The 22,894-nt window shown below is 47.9% G+C and overlaps 1 protein-coding gene across 7 annotated transcripts in view; it reads right to left on the bottom strand.

Moving 5' to 3' along the window:
• PC (pyruvate carboxylase) overlaps positions 1–22,894 on the bottom strand; it is a 286,650-nt gene that overhangs the window by 10,847 nt on the left and 252,909 nt on the right. For all 7 annotated transcript variants that reach the window (XM_060269527.2, XM_088659084.1, XM_060269530.2 and 4 more), the window contains 3 exons: positions 14,305–14,449; positions 13,738–13,827; positions 1,085–1,306 (listed from right to left, as the gene is read on the bottom strand). In XM_060269527.2, the coding sequence (XP_060125510.1) occupies positions 1,085–1,306; positions 13,738–13,827; positions 14,305–14,449 (457 nt within the window). The remainder of the gene's footprint in view (positions 1–1,084; positions 1,307–13,737; positions 13,828–14,304; positions 14,450–22,894) is intronic.

Genomic DNA, 22,894 nt, shown 5'->3' with positions numbered 1-22,894 from the left:
TGTACTGAACTAAAAAAATTAAGGCATACCAGAGGACACACAAATCAAGATTTATTTTCAGCTGTGCAGTAAAAATTCATGTACTAATGATGAAGTGCTCAAAGGCCTCCTGTGAAATATGCCACAATTTGGATTTCTTAGCTTTACGTGAGAATATCATGCGACCTTGAGGACGATGTCCTGATATTTATAAGTAAAATAAATCGTTTTCAAAATGTTACTACCTCTAACACTAGTCATAATAACATTTTTTCCCAGGGAATGTGAAAGAAACAAGCCAAATTTGAGTGTGTTTGTGTTTCATTTTAAGAGGGACGTGGGTGGCGCTGTGGTCTAAACCACTGAGCCTAGGGCTTGAATCCCCATGGCGGGGTGAGTTCCTGTTGCTCGGTCCCTGCTCCTGCCAACCTAGCAGTTTGAAAGCATGTCAAAGTGCAAGTAGATAAATAGGTACTGCTCTGGTGGGAAGGTAAATGGTGTTTCCATGAGCTGCTCTGGTTCACCAGAAGCAGTTTAGTCATGCTGGCCACATGACCCGGAAGTTGTCTGCGGACAAACGCCGGCTCCCTCGGCCAGTAAAGCAAGATGAGCGTGCTACCCTAGAGTCATCCGCAACCTAACGGTCAGGGGTACCTTTACCTTTATGTTTCATTTTAGTTCTCACTTCGTTCTCATCTTTCGCTTTGTTTTTTTTGTTCTTGTGTTATTGCAGTGCAAGTTCACGTTTAGATCAATAAAAAGATTTTAAAAAGAGAAGAGATGGGAGAGCATGTGTGGAGTGTTGCTCCCTTAATACTAAATAACCGAAGAAGATCCGGAATGGCCTGATGCTGGGAGGCGGCATTCGCCCAAAGACTATAGGAAAAGTCTGGCTGCTGGATCAGGCCAAAAGCCCATCTCGTCCAGCATCCTGATCCCACAGCGGCCAACCAGATGCCCCAATGAGAAGCCCGCAAGCAGAACCTGAGTGTGAGAGCATGGCTCTCCCTATCTGCGATTCCCAGCAACTAGCATTCAGAGCCACAGCTGTTGTGGCTCAGCAGCCATTGGCAGCCCCCTCTAGCTGGCCCAGCAGACTTCTCACCTCCCCAATTCTCCATGCTAAAGAGGTTGCTGAAGTTGTGCGCCACAAAGGGCGAGATCTTCTTCAGGTCGTGGGTGCGGACTCGGGTGGCCAGAAGCGACTGGTGAGCATCCCTGAAGGTGGTGTCCATCAGGAGCAAACCGCGGTGCTGGCGAATGGCCTTGGCAAACCCAGAAGGGCCCTCGCGGAGAAGGACGTCCCGGAAACCGGTGGGCGGCTGACCTGTTATGGAAAGGGGGTGAACACAGGGGAGAAACTGAATCAGAGGACTTCGTGGACATAGCTTGACTGGCCACTGTTGGAAAGAGCTTTCCCCAACCCGGTGCCCTCCACTTGGTTTTTGATTCCAATTCCCATCAGTCCCAGCAGCATGGCCATCTTGGACTCCCGACTCCCATCAGCCCAGTGGCGGACTTTGGGCTTTCAAATTTCAGCGGCTCCTTGCGCAATGCCAAAATTTGGCGCCCCTCGCCTTCCCTTCTAAGTCCCACCACTCACTGCAGTTAGGTATTGGGGGAGGGGGGAGAAAGCCATATATTGTAGCCAAAAGGTGTCCTATATGCTGCATGGGGGTGGGGGTGGGCATGGTTTTTGGGGTGGTCGCAACCGGAGAGGCATTAATTGAAAAAGCCACACCCAATCTGAAGTCAAATGGCAAGGGGGAGGGAGGGGAGGAGCTTAACTCTTCCTTCTCCAGTTGCGATCCCTGAAACTGCTCTTCCCCTTTCTGGGACTAGGTATGGGGGGAAAGGCCTTTTCATTGTGTAGACCAGATATAGGCAGCCTTCGGCCCTTCCAGATATTTTGGCCTACAACTCCCATGATCCCTAGCTAACAGGACCAGTGGTCAGGGATGATGGGAATTGTAGTCCAAAACATCTGGAGGGCTGAAGTTAGGGGATGCCTGGTGTAGACACTCTCTCTCTCTCTCTCTCTCTCTCTCTCTCTCTCTCTGTGTGTGTGTGTGTGTGTGGAGATTGCAAGGAAGTTTCCAGGAAACTCCTTCACTAATTTGGGGGGGGGGACAGAAACTCAAGGCAGCGTATGTGGTTGCAGTGTGGCTGCGAGGGCCTCTAACGCTTTCCACGGAAGAACGTAAGACGAGACCGCTGGATTAGACCAATGGCATATGTAGTCCTGGATTCTGTTCTCACAGGGGCCAACCAGATGCCCAAACTGGAAGCCGACAAGCAGGACCCGAGTGCGAGAGCAAACCCCCCCCCCCGCGGCTTCTAGCAACTGGTATTCAGAAGCATTTCTGCCTCCGACTGTCATTGTGGGCATTATTGACCCACCTGACCCTCCTCTGTGAATCTGTCCCATCCTCTTTTAAAGCCATCCAGGCTGGCGGCTCCCACTGCCTCCTGTGGGAAGGAGTTCCACAGTTTAACTATGTACTGCCTGAAAAAAGCCTGCGGTTTTTCTGGTGGTGCACAGGTCCAAAAAGTTAGGCGAGCTGTGCGCTAATAGGTCTAACCTAGCCTTCCCTTCATGGATCAATGCCTTGTCGTGGCGAAGGGGCTTGAATAACTCGGAGAAGCTATGAGCTATGCCATGCAGGGCCACCCAAGATGGACAGGTCATAGTGGAGAGTTTTGACTAAACGTGATCCACCTGGAGAAGGAACTGGCAAGCCACTCCAGTATCCCTGCCAAGAAAACTCCATGGACAAAGACAACAGGCATATAAAAGTTATGACGCTGGAAGATGAGCCCCTCAGGTCGGAAGGCGTCCAACATGCTACTGAGGAAGAGCGGAGGACAAGTACAAGTAGATTCAGAGCTGATGAAGCGGCTGGGCCAAAGCCGAAAGGACGCTCAGTTGCGGATATGCCTGGAAGCGAAAGGAAAGTCCGATGCTGTAAAGAAAAATATTGCATAGGAACCTGGAATGTAAGAACCATGGATGGAGGTAAGCTGGATGTGGTCAAAAATGAGATGACAAGAATAAATATCGACATCCTGGGCATCAGTGAACTAAAATGGAAGGGAATGGGCGAATTCAGTTCGGGTGACTATCATATCTACTACTGTGGGCAAGAATCCTGTAGAAGAAATGGAGTGGCCCTCATAGTCAACAAAAGAGTGGCAAAAGCTGTAATGGGATGCAATCTCAAAAATGACAGAATGATCTCGATACGAATCCAAGGCAGACCTTTTAACATCACAGTAATCCAAGTTTATGCACCAACTACCGGTGCTGAAGAAAGTGAAATTGACCAATTCTATGAAGACCTACAACACCTTCTAGAAATGACACCAAAGAAGGATGTTCTTCTCATTACAGGGGATTGGAATGCTAAAGTAGGGAATCAAGAGATAAAAGGAATAACTGGCAAGTTTGGCCTTGGAGTTCAAAATGAAGCAGGGCAAAGGCTAATAGAGTTCTGTCAAGAGAACAAGCTGGTCATCACAAACACTCTCTTCCAACAACACAAGAGACGACTCTACACATGGATATCACCAAATGGGCAGCATCGAAATCAGATTGATTATATTCTCTGCAGCCAAAGATGGAGAAGCTCTATACAGTCAGCAAAAACAAGACCTGGAGCTGACTGTAACTCAGATCATCAGCTTCTTATAGCAAAATTCCAGCTTAAACTGAAGAAAGTAGGAAAAACCACTGGGCCAGTAAGATACAATCTGAATCAAATCCCTTATGAATACACAGTGGAAGTGAGGAACAGGTTTAAGGATTTAGATTTGGTGGACAGAGTGCCTGAAGAACTATGGATGGAGGCTCGTAACATTATACAGGAGGCAGCAACGAAAACCATCCCAAGGAAAAGGAAATGCAAGAAAGCAAAATGGCTGTCCAACGAGGCCTTACAAATAGCGGAGGAGAGGAGGCAAGCAAAATGCAAGGGAGATAGGGAAAGATACAGGAAACTGAATGCAGATTTCCAAAAAGCAGCAAGGAGAGACAAGAGGGTCTTCTTAAATGAGCAATGCAAAGAAATAGAGGAAAACAATAGAATGGGGAAAACCAGAGATCTGTTCAAGAAAATTGGAGATATGAAAGGAACACTTCGTACAAAGATTACCATAATCAAGGACAAAAGTGGTAAGGACCTAACAGAAGCAGAAGACATCAAGAAGAGGTGGCAAGAATACACAGAGGAATTATACCAGAAAGATATGGAGGTCTCGTACACCCCAGGTAGTGTGGTTGCTGACCTTGAGCCAGACATCTTGGAGAGTGAAGTCAAATGGGCCTTAGAAAGCACTGCTAATAACAAGGCCAGTGGAAGTGATGATATTCCAGCTGAACTATTTAAAATTTTAAAAGATGATGCTGTTAAGGTGCTACACCCAATATGCCAGCAAGTTTGGAAAACTCAGCAATGGCCAGAGGATTGGAGAAGATCAGTCTACATCCCAATTCCAAAGAAGGGCAGTGCCAAAGAATGCTCCAACTACCGCACAATTGCGCTCATTTCACACGCTAGCAAGGTTATGCTCAAAATTCTACAAGGCAGGCTTAGGCAGTATGTGGACCGAGAACTCCCAGAAGTGCAAGCTGGATTTCGAAAGGGCAGAGGAACCAGAGACCAAATAGCAAACATGCGCTGGATTATGGAGAAAGCTAGAGAGTTCCAGAAAAACGTCTACTTCTGCTTCATTGACTATGCAAAAGCCTTTGACTGTGTCGACCACAGCAAACTATGGCAAGTTCTTAAAGAAATGGGAGTGCCTGATCACCTCATCTGTCTCCTGAGAAATCTCTATGTGGGACAAGAAGCTACAGTTAGAACTGGATATGGAACAACTGATTGGTTCAAAATTGGGAAAGGAGTACGACAAGGTTGTATATTGTCTCCCTGCTTATTTAACTTATATGCAGAATTCATCATGCGAAAGGCTGGACTAGATGAATCCCAAGCCGGAATTAAGATTGCCGGAAGAAATATCAACAACCTCAGATATGCAGATGACACAACCTTGATGGCAGAAAGCGAGGAGGAATTAAAGAACCTTTTAATGAGGGTGAAAGAGGAGAGCGCAAAATATGGTCTGAAGTTCAACATCAAAAAAACCAAGATCATGGCCACCGGTCCCATCACCTCCTGGCAAATAGAAGGGGAAGAAATGGAGGCAGTGAGAGATTTTACTTTCTTGGGCTCCTTGATCACTGCAGATGGTGACAGCAGTCACGAAATTAAAAGACGCCTGCTTCTTGGGAGAAAAGCAATGACAAACCTAGACAGCATCTTAATAAGCAGAGACATCACCTTGCCGACAAAGGTCCGTATAGTTAAAGCTATGGTTTTCCCAGTAGTGATGTATGGAAGTGAGAGCTGGACCATAAAGAAGGCTGATCGCCGAAGAATTGATGCTTTTGAATTATGGTGCTGGAGGAGACTGTTGAGAGTCCCATGGACTGCTAGAAGATCAAACCTATCCATTCTTAAGGAAATCAGCCCTGAGTGCTCCCTGGAAGGACAGATCGTGAAGCTGAGGCTACAATACTTTGGCCACCTCATGAGAAGAGAAGAATCCTTGGAAAAGACCCTGATGTTGGGAAAGATGGAGGGCACTAGGAGAAGGGGACGACAGAGGACGAGATGGTTGGACAGTGTTCTCGAAGCTACGAACATGAGTTTGACCAAACTGCGGGAGGCAGTGGAAGACAGGAGTGCCTGGCGTGCTATGGTCCATGGGGTCACGAAGAGTCGGACACGACTAAACGACTAAACAACAACAACAACAACAGCCTTCCCCAACTGGGTGCCTTCCAGAGTTACTTACTGTATTTATTACATTTATATACCACCTTCTCCTGCTCTGTGGAGCTCAAGGTGGTGTATGTGGTTCTCCTCCTGTTTCAGCCTCGCAAAAAACCTGGTGAGGTAGGTTAGGCTGAGAGGCAATGACCGGCCCAAGATCACCCAAGAGCTTCATGTTTGTGTGGGGCTTGAACCCTGGCCTCCCAGGTCCTAGTCTGACACGCTAACCACTACACTACACTGCCTCTCGCTGGTGTTGGACCTACCTATGCTGGCTGGGACTGATGGGACATTTGATCCGAAACATCTGATGGGCACCAGGTTGGGGAAGGCTTGCCTATGCAATGCCCCATTAGCTAACAGGCCTGTGGGCTGTGTGTGCGTCCCGCTTATGGAAGCGGCAAGGGCTACCCCTTCCGGGGTCTGCAGCATCTCCTCTAAGACACACACATACACACGCCACGGATTTAACTATTGGCTCGGGGGAAATTTAATAAGATTTAAACAGCCTTATTTCATTCTCTTAATGCTTGGCTTAGGTTGGGGATTAGCCGCTGACAAAGAAAATAAACTGCTGTAATAATGATACAAGGCTGGAATCCAATATAATTAAACTGAACCTCACGTATCAATCATAAAAAAGCAGGGAGGCTTGTAAATCAGGCGGCTATTATATCTGCTTGCCCCCCCTGCTCCCTCCCCGCCACCCTGCGCACTTATGAAGATTTCCACGCCGGCTCGTTAGGCCCATCAAATATTTAGCAGGCGTTAACGAGAAACAAGCAGATTTTCCCTTCCTCTCCCACCCACAGATTTTCACAGGGGGTTGTTTGTGTTGCATTTCAGCAAAAGGGGAACCCAGCCTGCGTTGCGTGGATTAAGTCAGGTGGAGGAGAAAAAGCAGCCTCTCCTCCAGTCCTGGGCATAGATCTAAGAACATCAGCAAAGCCTTGCTGGATGAGGCCCATGACCCATCTAGTCCAGCATCCTGTTCTCACAGTGGCTGACCCGCGAGCAGGACAAGAGCTTTCTCCTGTGGTTTCCAGCAATAGATAATCCTTGTGGTCCCTTCCAACTCTACGATTCTGTGATAGGGGAGTTGTTCCACTCCCTTGAATCATTCTGCTTGCTCTTTTCTGATCCTTTCCCAACTCTACAACAACTTTTTTTGAGGTGAGGTGACCAGAATTGGACAGAGTACCATATTCTAAACACAGGTGGGCCACAGATTTGTAAAATGGTGCTATGGAGGTGGACCTTTAAGCATGGAATAAATTAGAGGGATGAGCAGGCAAAGACACGCAACACCCAGGAAGTGGCCCAAACCACCCCCACTCCCCACCTTTGCCCTACAAGCTCCCCTGCATTGATGGCGACAGCTCCCTCTGCTGGCCGTGAATGAAATAACCACTCGGTCGATGCCAGCGCTTGAGAGCTGCTCAGTTAAATGTAATGAACTGAGTGAAGCCACAATCCACAGGAGGGAAACTCTTTCAGCCTGATGGCGGCTTGATCTTTTGCACAGCCTTCTGAGGGCCACTTGCAGAGCCAGAGGCAAAAGCAACGGGGGCCGCAGAGGTTATTCTATACAGTAGGTCAGGTGAAAGCCTCATTCTAAAGAAATTGAACTGTGGGCAGGGCTGGCACCCCTGGAGTCTCTTACCACTTGGAGACAAGATAACACACCCCTTAAAACACAGGAGGAATAGTTACGGGTATGACACCTTGGCTTCCGGATGCCTTGCAAGTCGAATGTTTTGGCTCCTGAATGCCGCAAACCCAGAAGTGATTGTTCCAGTTTGCGAACGTTCTTTGGAACCCAAACGTCCAACACGGCTTTCATTTGGCTGCAGGAGCTTCCTGCAGCCGATCGGAAGCCGTGCCTTGGTTTCTGAATATTTTGGAAGTCGAAAGGACTTCCGGGACGGATTCTCTTTGACTTCCGAGGCACGACTGTATTTGCGAATACACCTTTGACACTGTAAAGTGGGTGAAGGAGAAATTCCCCAGTTGCTATATTTCACGCTGCTCCGCCCTGGTCAGGTTGTCTCACCTCTGCCTTGAACTCGCCAGGAGTGTTTCCAATCAGGGGGTTTAATGCTACAATCCAGTAGTATTGCAGGGGGTTGGAATAGATCAGGCATCCCCAAACTGCGGCCCTCCAGATGTTTTGGCCTACAACTCCCATGATCCCTAGCTAACAAGACCAGTGGTCGGGGAAGATGGGAATTGTAGTCCAAAACATCTGGAGGGCCGAAGTTTGGGGATGCCTGGAATAGATGATCCTCAGGGTCCCTTCCAAATCTGCAGTTCTATGATTCTAGGATTGTAAATGGGTCATGGGCAATAGTGTATGTGTTGTTGTTGTTGTTGTTGTTGTTTTAAAAAATACAGTGGTACCTCGGTTTACAAACAGCTCTGTTTACGAACTATTTGGTTTACGAACTCCGCAAAACCGGAAGTAGTGTTCCAGTTTGCAAACTTTACCTCGGTCTACGAATGGAAGTTGAACGGTGGAAGGGCACCGGCGGTGGGAGGCCTCATTAGGGAAAGCGCTCCTCGGTTTAAGAACAGATTTGGTTTAAGAACGGACTTCAGGAACAGATTAAGTTCGTAAACCGAGGTACCACTGTAATCAGATTTTCCTTGGAATGTGAAAACAGTCTGGCCTTTGGATGTCAACAATGGCCGAGGTGCAAAAAGGGTCCCGTGCCTGAGTATCACCCATGCCACAATAAACACCCAAACAGAAGCACCCTAGGTGTCATTAGGCTCTCCCTGGCTTAGAACCCTCATCTACAATACACTGACCTAGTTGCTTTCAGGACGACTGTGTTAAGGTATGCAAAGTGCCCTGAATACTCTGAAATTGCTATATAATGTGAAGGATTAGCATTTTCTACCTGCAGATAATAAACAGGGTCCAACCACTCAAGCAGAGGGTGCCAGGCGCTCCTCACTCCACGGTTAAACAGAATTATGCACATTGATGCAAATTAGCTTCATCTTCATAATTCATTTAGAATGCAGGCTTTTCTCTGGGCGTGGGATGGAACAGCACATCACCAGGTACTATTCCAGTTCACAGAAGCTGCTTGGTAATTTTAGACCCTCAGCTCCATAATCTTATGTATCCTCCCCCCCCCAAAAAAACCCCACTTTTTTAAAAAAAAGACAGCCACATCTATTACTTCAGCTGTGGAGAACACAATTAATATTTGCCTTCTCTCTTCCACCACCACCATGTTTTACAAGTGCTGTTACATCTCTAATAATTGGACAAAACACACAAACAAACACACACACATAAGACACCCAAAGTTTTGTCAATTCTGAGCATGTGCGGTTTTGCATTCCAAAATTCACTGAAATCATAGCACTGTGGCGATTACAGGAGTGGATCGGGATTTGCTTCTGCTGTCCCAACACTTAAAAACACCTTTGTCTGGGAATGATAAGCACCATTTTGTTGTAAAATAGAAAAAGGACACTGAGCGATATCCAATGTCAGTCATACTCCGCGGGGACCTGTTGAAATCAATGGACTTGAATTCAGTGTGTCTGCTCTGAGTATGACTTAGTTGAGGGGTGGTGAACTGGATCTGGGTGAACCAGATCTGGGCAGTGGGCGCCCGACTGTTATCTCTCTCACCGCAGGCCAGGTTTGACAGGTGGGCGGGGCTTCCCACTTGCCATTCACGTCACATGATGCCAGCTGATTGTTTTTTGCCTGCATCGCTTGAAACCGATCCAGGTGGGGAGAAGGACAGCCTGCAAAGCACCAACGGTTTGCTGCTTGCTGGGTCTTGAGAAGGCCTTCCCAAGACCCAACGACCAGCTGATTGTCACCACTTGTGGACCGCTGGGCATGGGGCTTTGTTCGTCTCAAACGCTAACTGGACGATGTGGAGCTTGCGGGGTGGAAGGGCATGGAGTTCCAAGGAGGGGTGAGATCCAGCGGTCGGTGGTTTGGTCGCTCACTGGCACAGTCCCTCCTAGGACCCTCCAGCCCACCATCCCAACCTGATTTGGCCAGAAGGAATTCCAAAGAGAGCTCTTGCTGCTGTGTTCTGGTGGTCCTCCCCTGCGTGGGGCTTTAAAGGAGAGGTGAGGGGCGTCCTCCCTTCGTTCCTCTTTTAATGCTCCCAATGCTGGGAAAGCGTGCACGTAAAATGCAAGTATTAGTGAAAGTATCATAAAAATGCATTATATTAGGGGAAATTGCTCGCAAAGATGTGGGTGTTAGGGGAAATGCACAGGAAAATGCTGACACATTTTCATGTGGTGGTGATGATAATTTTTAGTTGAAAGAGCAGGCGAGTAAGAGGCAACATGATTGAAGCTTATAAAACGACGCCTGGCATGGAGAAAGTGGATAGAGAAAACTTTTTCTAGGACTCATGGAAAGGCTCTTACGTTAATAATAATGATAATGATAATGATCATCATCATCATAATTTATAGCCCACCCTTTTCTCCTAGGAGCTCAAGGTAGTGATTTTACCTGTCCTCATTTAATCCTCACAACAACTCTGTCAGGCAGGCAGGTGACTGGCCCAACCTTACCCAGTGAGCTTCACAGCCAAGGGGGAATTTGAACCCTGGTCTCTCCCTGGTCCTTGTCTGACAATCTAACCACTACGCTACATGGTTGCTGCAAACTGATGCAAAGATGTGGAAAACTGAGCAGGAAAATTTGAAAGTGGGAGGTACCAAAATTGATAGATTTGTCCCTCTGTGGTGAGGGGCAAGTTCAAACCATCAGAGAAGCGCTGGCTGATGGATTAAGAAACCTCCATGAAGGAGCTGTGACCACTTATTCTGGCTTCAGCATGTTCCCAATCCTGATATTAATAATAATAATAATAATAATAATAATAATAATAATAATAATAATAATAATGTATACCCCGCCCATCTGGCTGGGTTTCCCCAGCCACTCTGGGCGGCTTCCAACAGAAAAATAAGATAATTGATTAAACATTAAAAGCCTCCCTAAACAGGGCTGCCTTCAGATTTAAACCTGTGTACACAATACAAAGCTAGATGGACCAATGGTCTGATTCAGTACAAGGCATTTCTTTTTTTTCTTATGCCAGGCTGGCACAAGGGCTCCTGGGATTGCACTTGCAAAGGCTCGCGGGATCGCTAGGCACTGTTTACAATGCCATTTTTGCCGTTCCTGCGCTTTTTAGGGCCATTTTTGCTCCGCTTCGTACCACTTCCGAGTTCATGGTGACACACGCAGCTGCGCTCGTGTGTGCCTTGAACGCACATAAATGGGGAGTTGCCTGTACTGCAGGCCACCAAGACTCCATATCGCAAGGCCTTGGGAAGGGAAAGCCTTGCGCAGCCTTCTCTGAAATGCATCCAGCTCATGGGCCCTGGTGCAACTCCAAGAGATAGAAGAGCCTTAAATTATGCATCATCTCATGTGGCACATGCCGCCTCTGCATCTCCCCCGGCCCCCGTTCATGACGCATTTTCCAGATGGCCCCCAACAGCCACCCAATGCCTTACCCTTTGGATCCGTTCTGATGCCTTGGCAAAAGTTCCACTAAAGCCCTTGGCTATGCGGTGGAAAGGGGGCTGTGATCCAGAGGCATCTGGCCCAGATTTGTCAGGAGGGTGGTGTATCCCCCAGTTCCACCCACCTCAAAAAAAGCCCAGTCATGGGTGCCAACTCCCTCCCAGGAATCCTACCATCAGGGATGCCATCAGTCAGAGCAGCGATCTGTCTCCCACCTCAGCCAAAAAGAGCAGAGTGAAGTGAAGTGAACAAAATGGACAGAGAATTTCTCTCCACTCGCGGCAACCCCAGTTCTTGCTGTGAGATGCATGCAGGCTGGAACATTTGGTCCTGGGAAGAACCCAGCACTTTTCGTTCCAGGAAGGAATGAATTCCACTGTGGAGGATTCTCTGGAGCCCGCTGGATCAGGCCAAGGGCCCACCTAGTCCAGCATCCTGTTCTCACAATGGCAAACCAGAAGCCTGTGGGAAACCGGCAAGGAGGACTCGAGCGCCTCCCTCTTCTGCATTTTCCAGCAACTGCCATTCAGAGTCATTTACACCCTCCAACTATGGAGGCAGAGCATAGCCATTATGCCTTTTTATTCTGGGTTAGAACCACTCCACCCCACCGCGGCCAAATTGGGCCATTTCCTGATCCAGATCACCCTCAATACTCTCCAAGTGGCCAACAGCCTTACTGAATGAATGAGAGATGATGCAAGTATTTTTGTCTCCCCATCTCTCCAGGATCACTAAGAGCAGCCCTGGGGAGGTAATGTCAGAGGGGTGAAACAGGCTTTCTCCCACAGCACCCTGGCCCAAAGCCAGTATCCTGCCCCATGGCAGCGGCTTTTAAACTTTTTTTTTAATCGTGAGATATTTGAACACAGAAAAGGTTGGGAAAGCTTCAGAAAAGAGCAATCAAAATGATCTTGTCTATGAGGAAAGGCTGTAGTGTTTGATACTTTTTAGCTTAAAGGCAAGTAAGAGATAATGAGATAGAAGTTTACTAATTAGGCATGGCATGAAGAAAGGGGGTAGAGAAATTTCTCTCTCTCTCTCTCAAACTCATGGACATCCAATGCTGGAAGATTCATGGCAGATTTTTTAAAAAATGACTTCTCCAAGCAGCACATTGTTAACTATGGAACTCTCTCCCACAGGAGGCAGTGATGGCCACCAAGTTGGATGGCTTAAAAAGAGGGTTGGACTAATTCATGGAGGAGGGGGCTATCAATGGCTACCATCTGCCGGAAGCCACCAGAGGTGAGATCGCTGAGGCCCTGGCTTGCAGGCTTCCCATAATGTGCCCATGTGAGAACAGGATGCTGGACTGGATGAGCCATTGGTCTGATCCAACAGGCTCTTTTCAAGTTCTTATGTCCTCTGACTTCTGTTGACCTTCTGTCTAGTTCATCTCTGGCTTTACTAACTGAATGAACTACCACATTTCTCTTTTCTTCTACCTCTGTGCCTCATAAAGGATCCGAATAATGGCTGGCTGGCCTCTTCCCAAGGGAGGGAGGTCTTGGGCTCCTGCCTTCCCAGTGTACCCTTTTAGAACCTAACTCCATTATGGATTGGAAGTGACAATGCTGGGCAGGAGTTTCCCCATTGGATGTTTATATGGGTTAACTTTAAAGCAGCCACCAGGGGCTTCCCATTCTGATTGGCTTGTTTTTTCCTTTAGAGGAAACATATCCATTGCTGGAAACCGCAGGAGGGGAGAGGGCTCCTGTGCTCGAGATCTGCTTTTGGGATCTCTATAGTCATCTGGCTGGTCACTGTGAGAACAGGATGCCCTGATCCCACAGTCTCTTTTTATGCTCTCAAACAAAGCGGCTGCATCTGGACACGTCCGAAGGTTTGTGGAGCTCTGTGTGAGGACTAAATTGCAAGCTTTCCAATCTAGGCTAGCTGCCTCTCTCTTCCTCCTACACTGCGCTCACCTAGATTGGTACCAACCAAACGTCAAATTTCAATTTGTCTCTGCCTGCAGGGTTCTCTGAGATGCCCTCTTTTAAATAGGAAGAGCGTATAGCTGGAAAATTGTGGGGGTGGGAGTGGGGTGGGACAGAGGAGAAAGAGGGTCCCAGGACTACGATACAGAAATTACTGTGCAATTTGATTTTCCACATGGGGAGAATGAAGCCGGTGAAGATTGTTGCCTATGGGGCTATTTCACCTGTATGGAAAGCAGGACTGGGTCTGGCATCTGAAATACACACAGGGCAAAACGAACACGATTCTCAGGTGCTGCATGCTCCCCAATAGGGGAAGAGGTCAGAGGCTGAAAAAATTTCCTTGTACGTCTGGAAATTGATGAGAAGAAAGTGTTCCAAAGGTCTGGCCTCTTACGTTAGGGGTGGCACACTGCCTGCCTGCCTCTTCTCGTCAGATCCCCAAACTCACCCAGAGGAACGGAAGGAGTAACTGGGTCAATAGGCGAAGGCCTGGCGTTCACTGGGATGGGTGTGATGGGTCCGTTCACCATGACATGGCCTGGGAAGAAAAAGCTGCGTTAGACTTTTAAAGACGGGGACTGGCAGAAACGGCCCACAGCGACATCCTGCAGAAGCCATGCTGGCTCTGCTTCAGTATAGCTTGTTCTTCTATATGCTTGGTTATTTTATCTTTAAGGCACAGGACAAGGTAAAGGCTGGTTCAGCTCCAGAAACTATCCCGAAACCCTTGGAATGTGTGAAGCAAGGGAGGACAGCGTGCCTCTAAGCACCCACAGAGAGCCCTCCCCTCATCACAGCCTCCTCACACATGCCACAGAAGTGCTTCCAGGTCGGAGGTGATGCTTTCCTGTTAGTGCGAGTGTCCATCTCCCTTTCCAAGAATTAACCATGAGGTGATTCAGACTATTCCAACCTGATTTTGCTCTCCTCCTGGCTAAAAATTGGAATTGAGGTCCCACATGATGAGGTCTTCCCCATTGATGCACATTTGCCTCCTTCTTCCACCCCCACATACCCAGGTAGTGGAGCAGTTTCTGGGCTCGATTCTGGCCAGGTCGCAAATTGAAAAGGTCGGGGTTCTCATCGATGAACTGGGTGTCCACGGTGCCACGGAGAAACTGGTCATTGCCAAGCACATTCTGCAGGAAAGGGATGTTGGTCTGAAAGGAAAAGGGGAGACAAGAGGTAGGTCCAAGAGGCACGCATCAGGGTGTGGGTTTTTTTTTTTGGGGGGGGGGTGTTAGACACTACTATCAGTCAGGATTAAGCTTTCCAGATCTGTGCAACAACTGCTGTTCTTCTGCCAGCTGTCACCTGGCAGCAGCCATTGTGTCAGGCTAAAGCCGAGGGAAGGAAGCAGGGCCAGTCCATCGGCCCAGCTGAAAAAAACCCCACTTCCATCAGGCTCCTCCCCCTTCAGCTGTCACCTGACAACCGCTGGTCATTCCAATGGGCTGTAGCAGAGGGAGGAAGGGAAGCAGGGTCACACCATTGGATCAGCTGAGAGACCAGCTTTGGCCTCCTCCTCCCATTATTATTTAAAATATTTCTTAGCCAACTTTCAAGTGTGCAAAGGTGTGAATAAAGTGATTTACACAACACAAAATTACAATATGACACCAACAGATAAGTGTAACTAACTAAATAAACAGCCTTGCAAATTTATTATCGTGGGTCTCCCAAGGGTGTGTGTGTGTCCTAATGTAACTGTTCTAGGATCTTGTTGTAAAAGGTAAAGGTAAAGGGGCCCCTGACCATCAGGTCCAGTCATGTCCGACTCTGGGGTTGCAGCGCTCATCTCGCTCTATAGGCCGAAGGAGATGGCGTTTGTCCGCAGACAGCTTCCAGGTCATGTGGCCAGCATGACAAAGCTGCTTCTGGCGAACCAGAGCAGCACACAGAAACGCCGTTTACCTTCCCGCCGGAGCGGTCCCTATTTATCTATTTGCACTTTGATGTGCTTTCGAACTGCTAGGTGGGCAGGAGCTGTGACCGAGCAATGGGAGCTCACCCCATTGCAGGGATTCGAACTGGTGACCAACTGATCAGCAAGCCCTAGACTCTGTGGTTTAACCCACAGTGCCACCTGGGTCCCTCAGGTACTAGCCCAATTATCACCCAGAAAAGCTCTGCTGGATGGCAATTTGGCGATGCGATGGCGGTAGAAGAATTAGGAGGCATCTTTGCCAACCTCTGTCTGGTCAGATTCACTGCAAGTCAGACTCATGGCACGTTTCATTCGTGTAATAGCAGGTCAGAAATAACAGCAGCAACGCCAGTGATGTCAGAAATGTAATGCCAGATGGAACAATAAAACAATGCAGGCAAAAGTTATTGGCAGATAAAATAATCTTTGGCGGATTTTTTTTTTAAAAGGAAGTTGAATGCCCTGGCACTTCAAGTTTAGCAGTGAAGGTGTCTCTGCAGAAGGCACAACACTGAACCCTCCATCTCTTCTGCCTCCCCTATGAAGGGACCTGATGCAGCCTGCAATGCCCCAGAAAGCTCACCAGTCCTTCAGAGATTGGGGTCCCATGCAAACAATGGCCTGAAAGCCATCAGTTTAAAATCAGCTTGCAAACCAATGATGTGTCAGTACAGCTGTTTCAACTCTGGCGAGGAGTGTCCTCTGAGGCTTGCACAACCTTGCAGTGATCTTTTGCCCACAGTTGAAGTTTCTCAGAAGCCTTCCAGGGCAGCCCCATGTGGTAAAAAAACAACAACACACGACTATGGGGTTGTGGTGCTTGTCTCGCTTTTCAGGCCGAGGGAGCCGGCGTTTGTCCACAGATAGCTTTCCAGGTCATGTGACCAACATGACTGAACTGCTTCTGGCGCAACGGGACACTGTGACGAGTGCCAGAGTGCACGGAAATGCCATTTACCTTCCGGCTGCAGCGGTACCTAATTATCTACTTGCACTGGTGTGCTTTCGAACTGCGGGGACAGAGCAATGGGAGCTCACCCCGTTGCACGGATTTGAACCGCCAACCTTCTGATTGGCAAGCCCAGGAGGTTCAGTGTTTCAGACCACAGCGCCACCCGCTCTCCTGCAGCCCCATGTACAACACATGACACTTGTCAAACTTGGATGTGATTATGGCATAAAAAAAACCTGTGGATGGGCTATCTCAGTCTAGTGGGAGCTGCAACAAAAAGATGAAAGAAGAGTTTGGATTTGATATCCCGCTTTATCACTGCCCAAAGGAGTTTCAAAGCGGCTAACATTCTCCTTTCCCTTCCTCTCCCACAACAAACACTCTGTGAGGTGAGTGGGGCTGAGAGACTTCAGAGAAGTGTGTCTAGCCCAAGGTTCCCCAGATTACGAGTCTATCGCTCTTAACCACTGCACCACGCTGGCATAAGAGCATGATTAAAGCCTCAGGCCAATGGCCCATCTAGTCCTGCATCCTGTTCTCACTGACCAACCAGATGCCCGAGGGCCCGAGAACAAGAGCCCTCCCTCCCCCTGTGGCTTCCAGCAACTGGTATTGAGAAGCATCCACAGTCTCTGAGCACGGATGCAGAACACAGCCATTGCTTCTAGTAGCCACTGACAGCTTTTTCCTCTATTAATTTGTCCAGTCTCCTTTTACAGCCATATGGAAGGAGTTCCATAGTTCAGTTATGCGCTTCATGAAGAAGTCCTTTCTTTGATCTGTCCTGAATCTTCCAACAATCAGCTTCTAAGAGTTCTGGTGTTAAGAGAGAGGGAGAAAACCTTTGTGCCCAGGTGCCACTTATCTACCGTGAACCTGATCCCTAAGAATGTTCCTATTAACCTTCAAAAAACGTTCCTTTCAACATGGGACAACCCCCCCCCCAAAAACCCCCGATAGTGAAAGCCCAGGAAATCCTAATATGACTCAATGTCAATGCAGGCAAAGGGTAACAAGGATCAGGGCGACCTCAGGCAAAAGTCAAGGGTGTTTTTATGCCCGGCTGAAATTTCTGGTATGTTTTTCAAAAGTTGAAAAGCAGATTAGAAAATTTATAAATAAAATAAAAAAGTAAAACAAGTCAACACTGCAGAAGAGACACAAAGGTTATGTAGGGACATCCTTTTTTTCTGCTGGGGTGTGGAATGGACTGCCTCCTGCTCTCCCCCCCCCCCCCGGCTCAAATTTTGATGTACAGAAAGTTAAATCTTATTTTAATACTAGTGTCATTCGGCCCGTTTAATCCCTGTGTCCGTGGGGCACATGCGCAGTAGTGCAAACCCAGGGACACAGGGAATACTGGACGCAGAGACACTTGCACTTTATTATATAGGATAGGCGATGGGACTGTGTGTCTCTCCAACTCTCAGGCGGGCAGCAGGCTGGCTTAGGAGGGGCAGACAGCTCTGTCCTCCAAAAGAGCAGCTGTAGAGGAGTTGATGCCACTCCTCCCACCCCCCACCAGCCTTGCTGTATGCGGCAGCCCTTGGAGACAGGCCCTAAACAGCAATTGGTCCTACTGGTATCAAATGTGAGCTGGTGTGAATGTGTTACAACCAGGGCTGAAGCCATGGCTGATGGGGGTTGTGGTGCAAAACATCTGGAGGGCACCAAGTTGGCAACAGCTGCTTCAGAAGGAGTGCTACCCACCCCAAGAACAGACTGCCTACTACCTCCTTCTCAGATGCTTAACTCGCACAGACTGTGCCGAAACAAGATACGGAGATGCACATTATTCATTGTTCCTTGTCATGAGCTTAGAAGAGACAGAACTTAACCATTCCTAGCTTATAAATCTCTTAGAAGCTGGAGTTGGCACTTCATAACTGTCCACACACTGAATCGGCAAGGGGAAATCTTATAAAATGATGCCATTTACAGTACAGACGAGAAAAGTGTGTCTGGAAAAGATCAAGCAAAGCCTCAAACAATTGTGCCTTGGCGGAGGGTAGCAGATGGAACGGAGTGGAAAATTTCATGCTAAAATTCTTCAAGCTAAGAATTCATTCTCACCTGTTTCAAGTGTGTGTGTGGACCTCCCCCAAATCTCCTGAATATCTCACATCCAGGAGCTACAACTCCCTACAACCAACCTCCTGACCCACAGATTCTTAACTGGAAACAGGGCTCCATTGTCCTCTTCTGCTGCTCTAGTTGCACAGAAGGTACCGGTAGCTCTATGAATGACTATCAGCCACTGAAGTTAAATGGAGCCTTCCTATACGAGCACAATATACTAGATTTGGGAGACAAACAACAGGCAGGGGAGACTTGTCTTCTGGCCTCTGTCCCACAGAGGCAGATGACAGCATACATATAAATAAATGAAGTCATACTGCATTTACTGTAATAAAGCATATGGCATTCATTATAATATTTTATTGTTGCGTTTTAGATGGTTTTGGGGAAAAAAATGGCTTCCATCGCGTTTCACTTTGGACATGATGAATTGATGGGAAAAGCCGTATAAAAGGTTTAGCACTGCATAATCCCTTGAGAGCCTTACTTATTCATTTTTGGGCTAATCAGAATTAAATTCCTACAAATGTGGCCAGAGAGACACCAGGGTTTTTGAGGAGACGCATTTGGGTGGTGGGGTGTCATTCCGAATGCGAGGGGGGCATCGCAGAGAAAAGTTATCTCTGAAACAGCTCTGTGAACTGCGAGCTTTGCAATTCAAATTATAAATGGAATAAGCAAAATAACTTAAAAGCTTTATGCTTTGCAGATGAGGCGTAATAAAACTAGCAACTAGCGCAGCTACAGCATATTTCTGCTCCTTGGTTAATTGGCACCGAGTGTGTGAGTGGGAATTGGATACTTCTGACTACATAACAATTGATTTTAATTCAAAGGGGAATCCATAGATTTAAGCACACACGCATGCACACCAGAGGAATCTTGCGCGCTTGAGTTCAGATGTGGGTATGCTGGATCTGATGCGTATCTGATTGCATCTGATGGATGCCTGCAGTTCCTAAAAGCAGGGATACCCTAGAAACTTGGCGGAATTCCCACTGCCATCTGAGATCATTGGGAGAAAAAGCAGGAAAGTCTGCAGAAATGAAAGGATGGGTTACACTCTCTCTTTCTCTCTGCAGCATGGACAGCCTTTTCCAGAAGGGGGCAGCACTTATTCCTTATTATCTGATCAGAAACTGTCCGCATTGCTAGATTCCTGGAGAGCTTCAGTTCTCAAGCATCTCTGCTCAATTCTTTGCATCCTACGTCTCTCTCTGGGGATTAACAAAGGACTCTGTTCTCTCCCTCATCAGCAGACTTTTCTCCAAGTTGGTCAATCAACAAAATGATTTTTAGCTGATGGATCTGGGTTTTAGGCAGTTACTCAGTTAATAATCCGTTTTATTTAAATTTCCCTCCCCTCCTCTCCCACAATCCAAGTACAGATGCCTTTTGAGGTCTTGAAAAGAAGTGTGAGGGTGTTTATAATTCAAAAAGGGAGGGAGAAGCTGCCACTTGCAATTAGACAGCATTCTTTCTTCAAAAACTTAACGCTATTGATTCGCACGAAATGTTTTTTCAGCAATACAAACAACGGAACAGAAGAAAAAGAAGACCAGATCGATAGATTCATAAAAGAGGAAGCAGATCTGCACAAACAAATGAGGGTTTATGAGCTGTAACATGGTTAAAAGTAAATTTGGGGGGAAATAAGAATAAAATCCAGCCTGTCAAAATTATTTGATGCTCATCGGACGGAGTTGCAACTGCACATGACCTGCCAATGGGGATGCAGTGGTGAGAGTGTCGACAAGGTCACCGGAGACCAGGGTTCAAATCCACCACTCAGCCATGAAGCTCACTGGGTGACCTTGAGCTCAGTTGGTGCCTCTCAGCCTAACATACCTCACTGGATTGTTGTGGGGATTAAATGACAAAGGGGAGAAGCATATACACCATGGATTTCCTTGGAGGAAAAGATGGGATATAAATGCAGTAAAATAAATACTGGAGGCGAGGACAAGCGAGTAATGGTGATTAAAGCCCAATGTCAATGTTTTTCTTCCTGGGCACAGCAATGCAGGATAAAGAGAGGCTGAAATACAGACAAATGCCCTTAACTCACAGCTCAATTAAAATGAGAGGTGTGCTGGCTGGGGCTGTTGGGAATTGAGGACCAAGGCACCCAATTGGGGAAGGCTAAAGCAAAGATTTAAAAAACCCTGGAATTTTTGGATTTATCTACCTTAACCAGTAGTCAACACTCCCTCAGATTTCGCCCTCTCCCCTCCTCTAGCCTCCCACAGGAGGCAACAATGGCCACTAACTTGGATGGTTATGAAAAAGGATTGGGCAAATTCACGGAGGAGCTGAAGACTACCGGTATCAATGGCTACTAGGCTCTTCTGGGAAGCCCTCAGAGCACAACAGCACTCTCCTCACTTGTGGATCCCAGTAAGTGTTGAGTGGAGGCAGAACATAGCCTTTGTGGCTGGTAGCCACTGGCAACCTCATCCTCTGGCCTTCAGCCAAAGGGACTGGCAGGAGGGATGGAACAATCAAATCTCTTGCCAACCAGCTTATTCACTTGCATGGAATTTCCAGTCACATTGTGGCGACCAGGTAAGCTGTTGTATACAAAAGAGCCGGAAAGACTTTCCTATATCAGCAGGGATACAAAGCAGATGCACAATTCCTTGGGGTGCAAATATGGTCTTATGCTATCCAAAAGGGATTGACGGTGAGAATGATCTGGAGGCATCCACAGATTTAATAGCACCAAAATTTTATTTCTTCTTACTGGCTGAAAACACACAAAAAAGAGTTACCAGTATTTTCAGAGGGGTTCCAAAGGACCTCGCCAATGGCATGTATGGCTAAGAGCACAATCCTGCACATGCTTGCTTGGAAGTAAGTTCCATTAAGTTCAGTGGGAATTAGTCGAAGTAAAGTGTGTCTAGGATAGCCTCAGTGGCTATCCAAGTGGACATGCATAACTGTGTAAGGGCTCCATTCTTTATTGGGAGTAGCGCAGAAGGATTTACTTCTGAGTCACCACGCACAGGATGAAATTTTCCAGGGGTGGGGTGGGGGCTTACTTTGGAAAGAAACTTTGCAAGATTGCAATTTCTTTTTGTTTTTAGCCACGTTTTGGAGAAGCAAGGTAATGTTTGCCTCTCTCTGTTTGTGTGTGTGCTTTAAACGAAGAAAGAAAACAATAGGTGCTAAGATTAAAATGTGTGGGCCTCCCCTTTCCGCAGCCAAAAGCCCCCTTCCTCGGCCTAAAAATGAGGACCCCATACCACCCTGCTCCACATGGACCCCATCGCTATCCCCCACCAGTGTCCCCTCCCTCTCGGCAATCCCCATTTCTAGCAACGGGTCTGGATGAGGACCAACTTGGTACCAGCTGCTCTTTGATCCCTCCCTCACTTCTCCTGACTCTGGTAGGTTGCAGCCTGGGGAGGGGAGGGGAAGTTGCCTGGTAATCTGAAATCCAGACTTAAAATTGTCTGTGTGTGTGTGTGTGGGGGGGTGAGCACTCTTTTTAAAAGCACAAAGGGTAGAATCAGATGTGAAAACAATATGGATTTCCTTTCCTGACACAGTGGGGCTGCCTGCCTCCCTGCCCTGGTTACTGAGAGGCAAAGGTTTTCCCAAAATCTGGCTCTTGGGTAAGGTGCTCCATCACTCTTTCTGCCTCTGCATCCCGAGAAGGAAGCGGGGAGCCTCCATCCCAGCTGCTTCAAAGACCAGGCACAGGCAACTCCCTCCCCCCAACCAGAGCTTGGGTAGGAGGAGCTTCAGGCGCTGGAAGGGGAGGGGGCCAAGCCCAGCGGAGCCGTCCGCTCCGGAGAGCTAAGCCTGCTTCAGTCCGGAGGGGTGGGGTGGCGTCTGGGGGAAAAGATTTGATGGAGAGGCCAAACTGAAAGAACGCTGCTTGCAAACTGCGGGCTGGTCCCCTCCCAGCTCATTGCCGGGCCGCCGGGAAGGCAGGCAGAGAGACAAAGAGCCTCTTGGAGGGGGACCCAGGAGGACCGGAGGAAAAGAGGGGCGGTGGATCTGCAGAAGAAACAGGATCTGGGGACGCCCTGAAGGGGTGTGCAAAAGGTCGTTGTTCCTGGAAGGGCCCTGGGAGTCTCTGAAGGCGCCGGGAATTAGATCCCACATTCTGCAAAGGCAGAAAACGGCCGGATTCAAGAAGGAGGGAAGGACGAGAAACGGAAATCCAGGATCTAATGCCCTGGAGATGTCCCGACCCCAAATTTGGGTTCTTGGGGTCTGAAAGTCAAGTCAAAAGATCTAGCATGGAACGGCCTCCCCACCAGGAACCCAGTAGGGTGGAGGATTAGAACCCGGAACTCCAGAAGGCACAGAACTGGGATATAATCTGGAACTGTCAAAGACTGGGCATCTAGAAGGGCAAGAAGCTAAAGGTGGGTGGTGGAATCCCAGCCTCTTGGCTGGAACAAGGAGCTCAATTCTGGAATTTCCGGGGTAAGGTTTTTTTAAAAAACAAACAAACGAACGAACCCCCCCCATTCTTCAAGAACTGTGGATCTAGAACGAAGATCCAGAAAAGCAAGATCAGAAATGGACCATGTAGAACCTGGAACGGGCCTGTCCTGGGAGATCTAGAACCTTGGAATGAAGAAACCGAAGGGATCTAGACTTGTCTGGAAACTGAGAGCTGAGTGGCATGGA

The sequence above is a fragment of the Zootoca vivipara genome, chromosome 16 (genome assembly GCF_965207765.1).
Source record: "Zootoca vivipara chromosome 16, rZooViv2.hap1.1, whole genome shotgun sequence".
NCBI lineage: Eukaryota > Metazoa > Chordata > Lepidosauria > Squamata > Lacertidae > Zootoca > Zootoca vivipara.
This window is presented reverse-complemented; position numbering and strand designations above follow the sequence as displayed.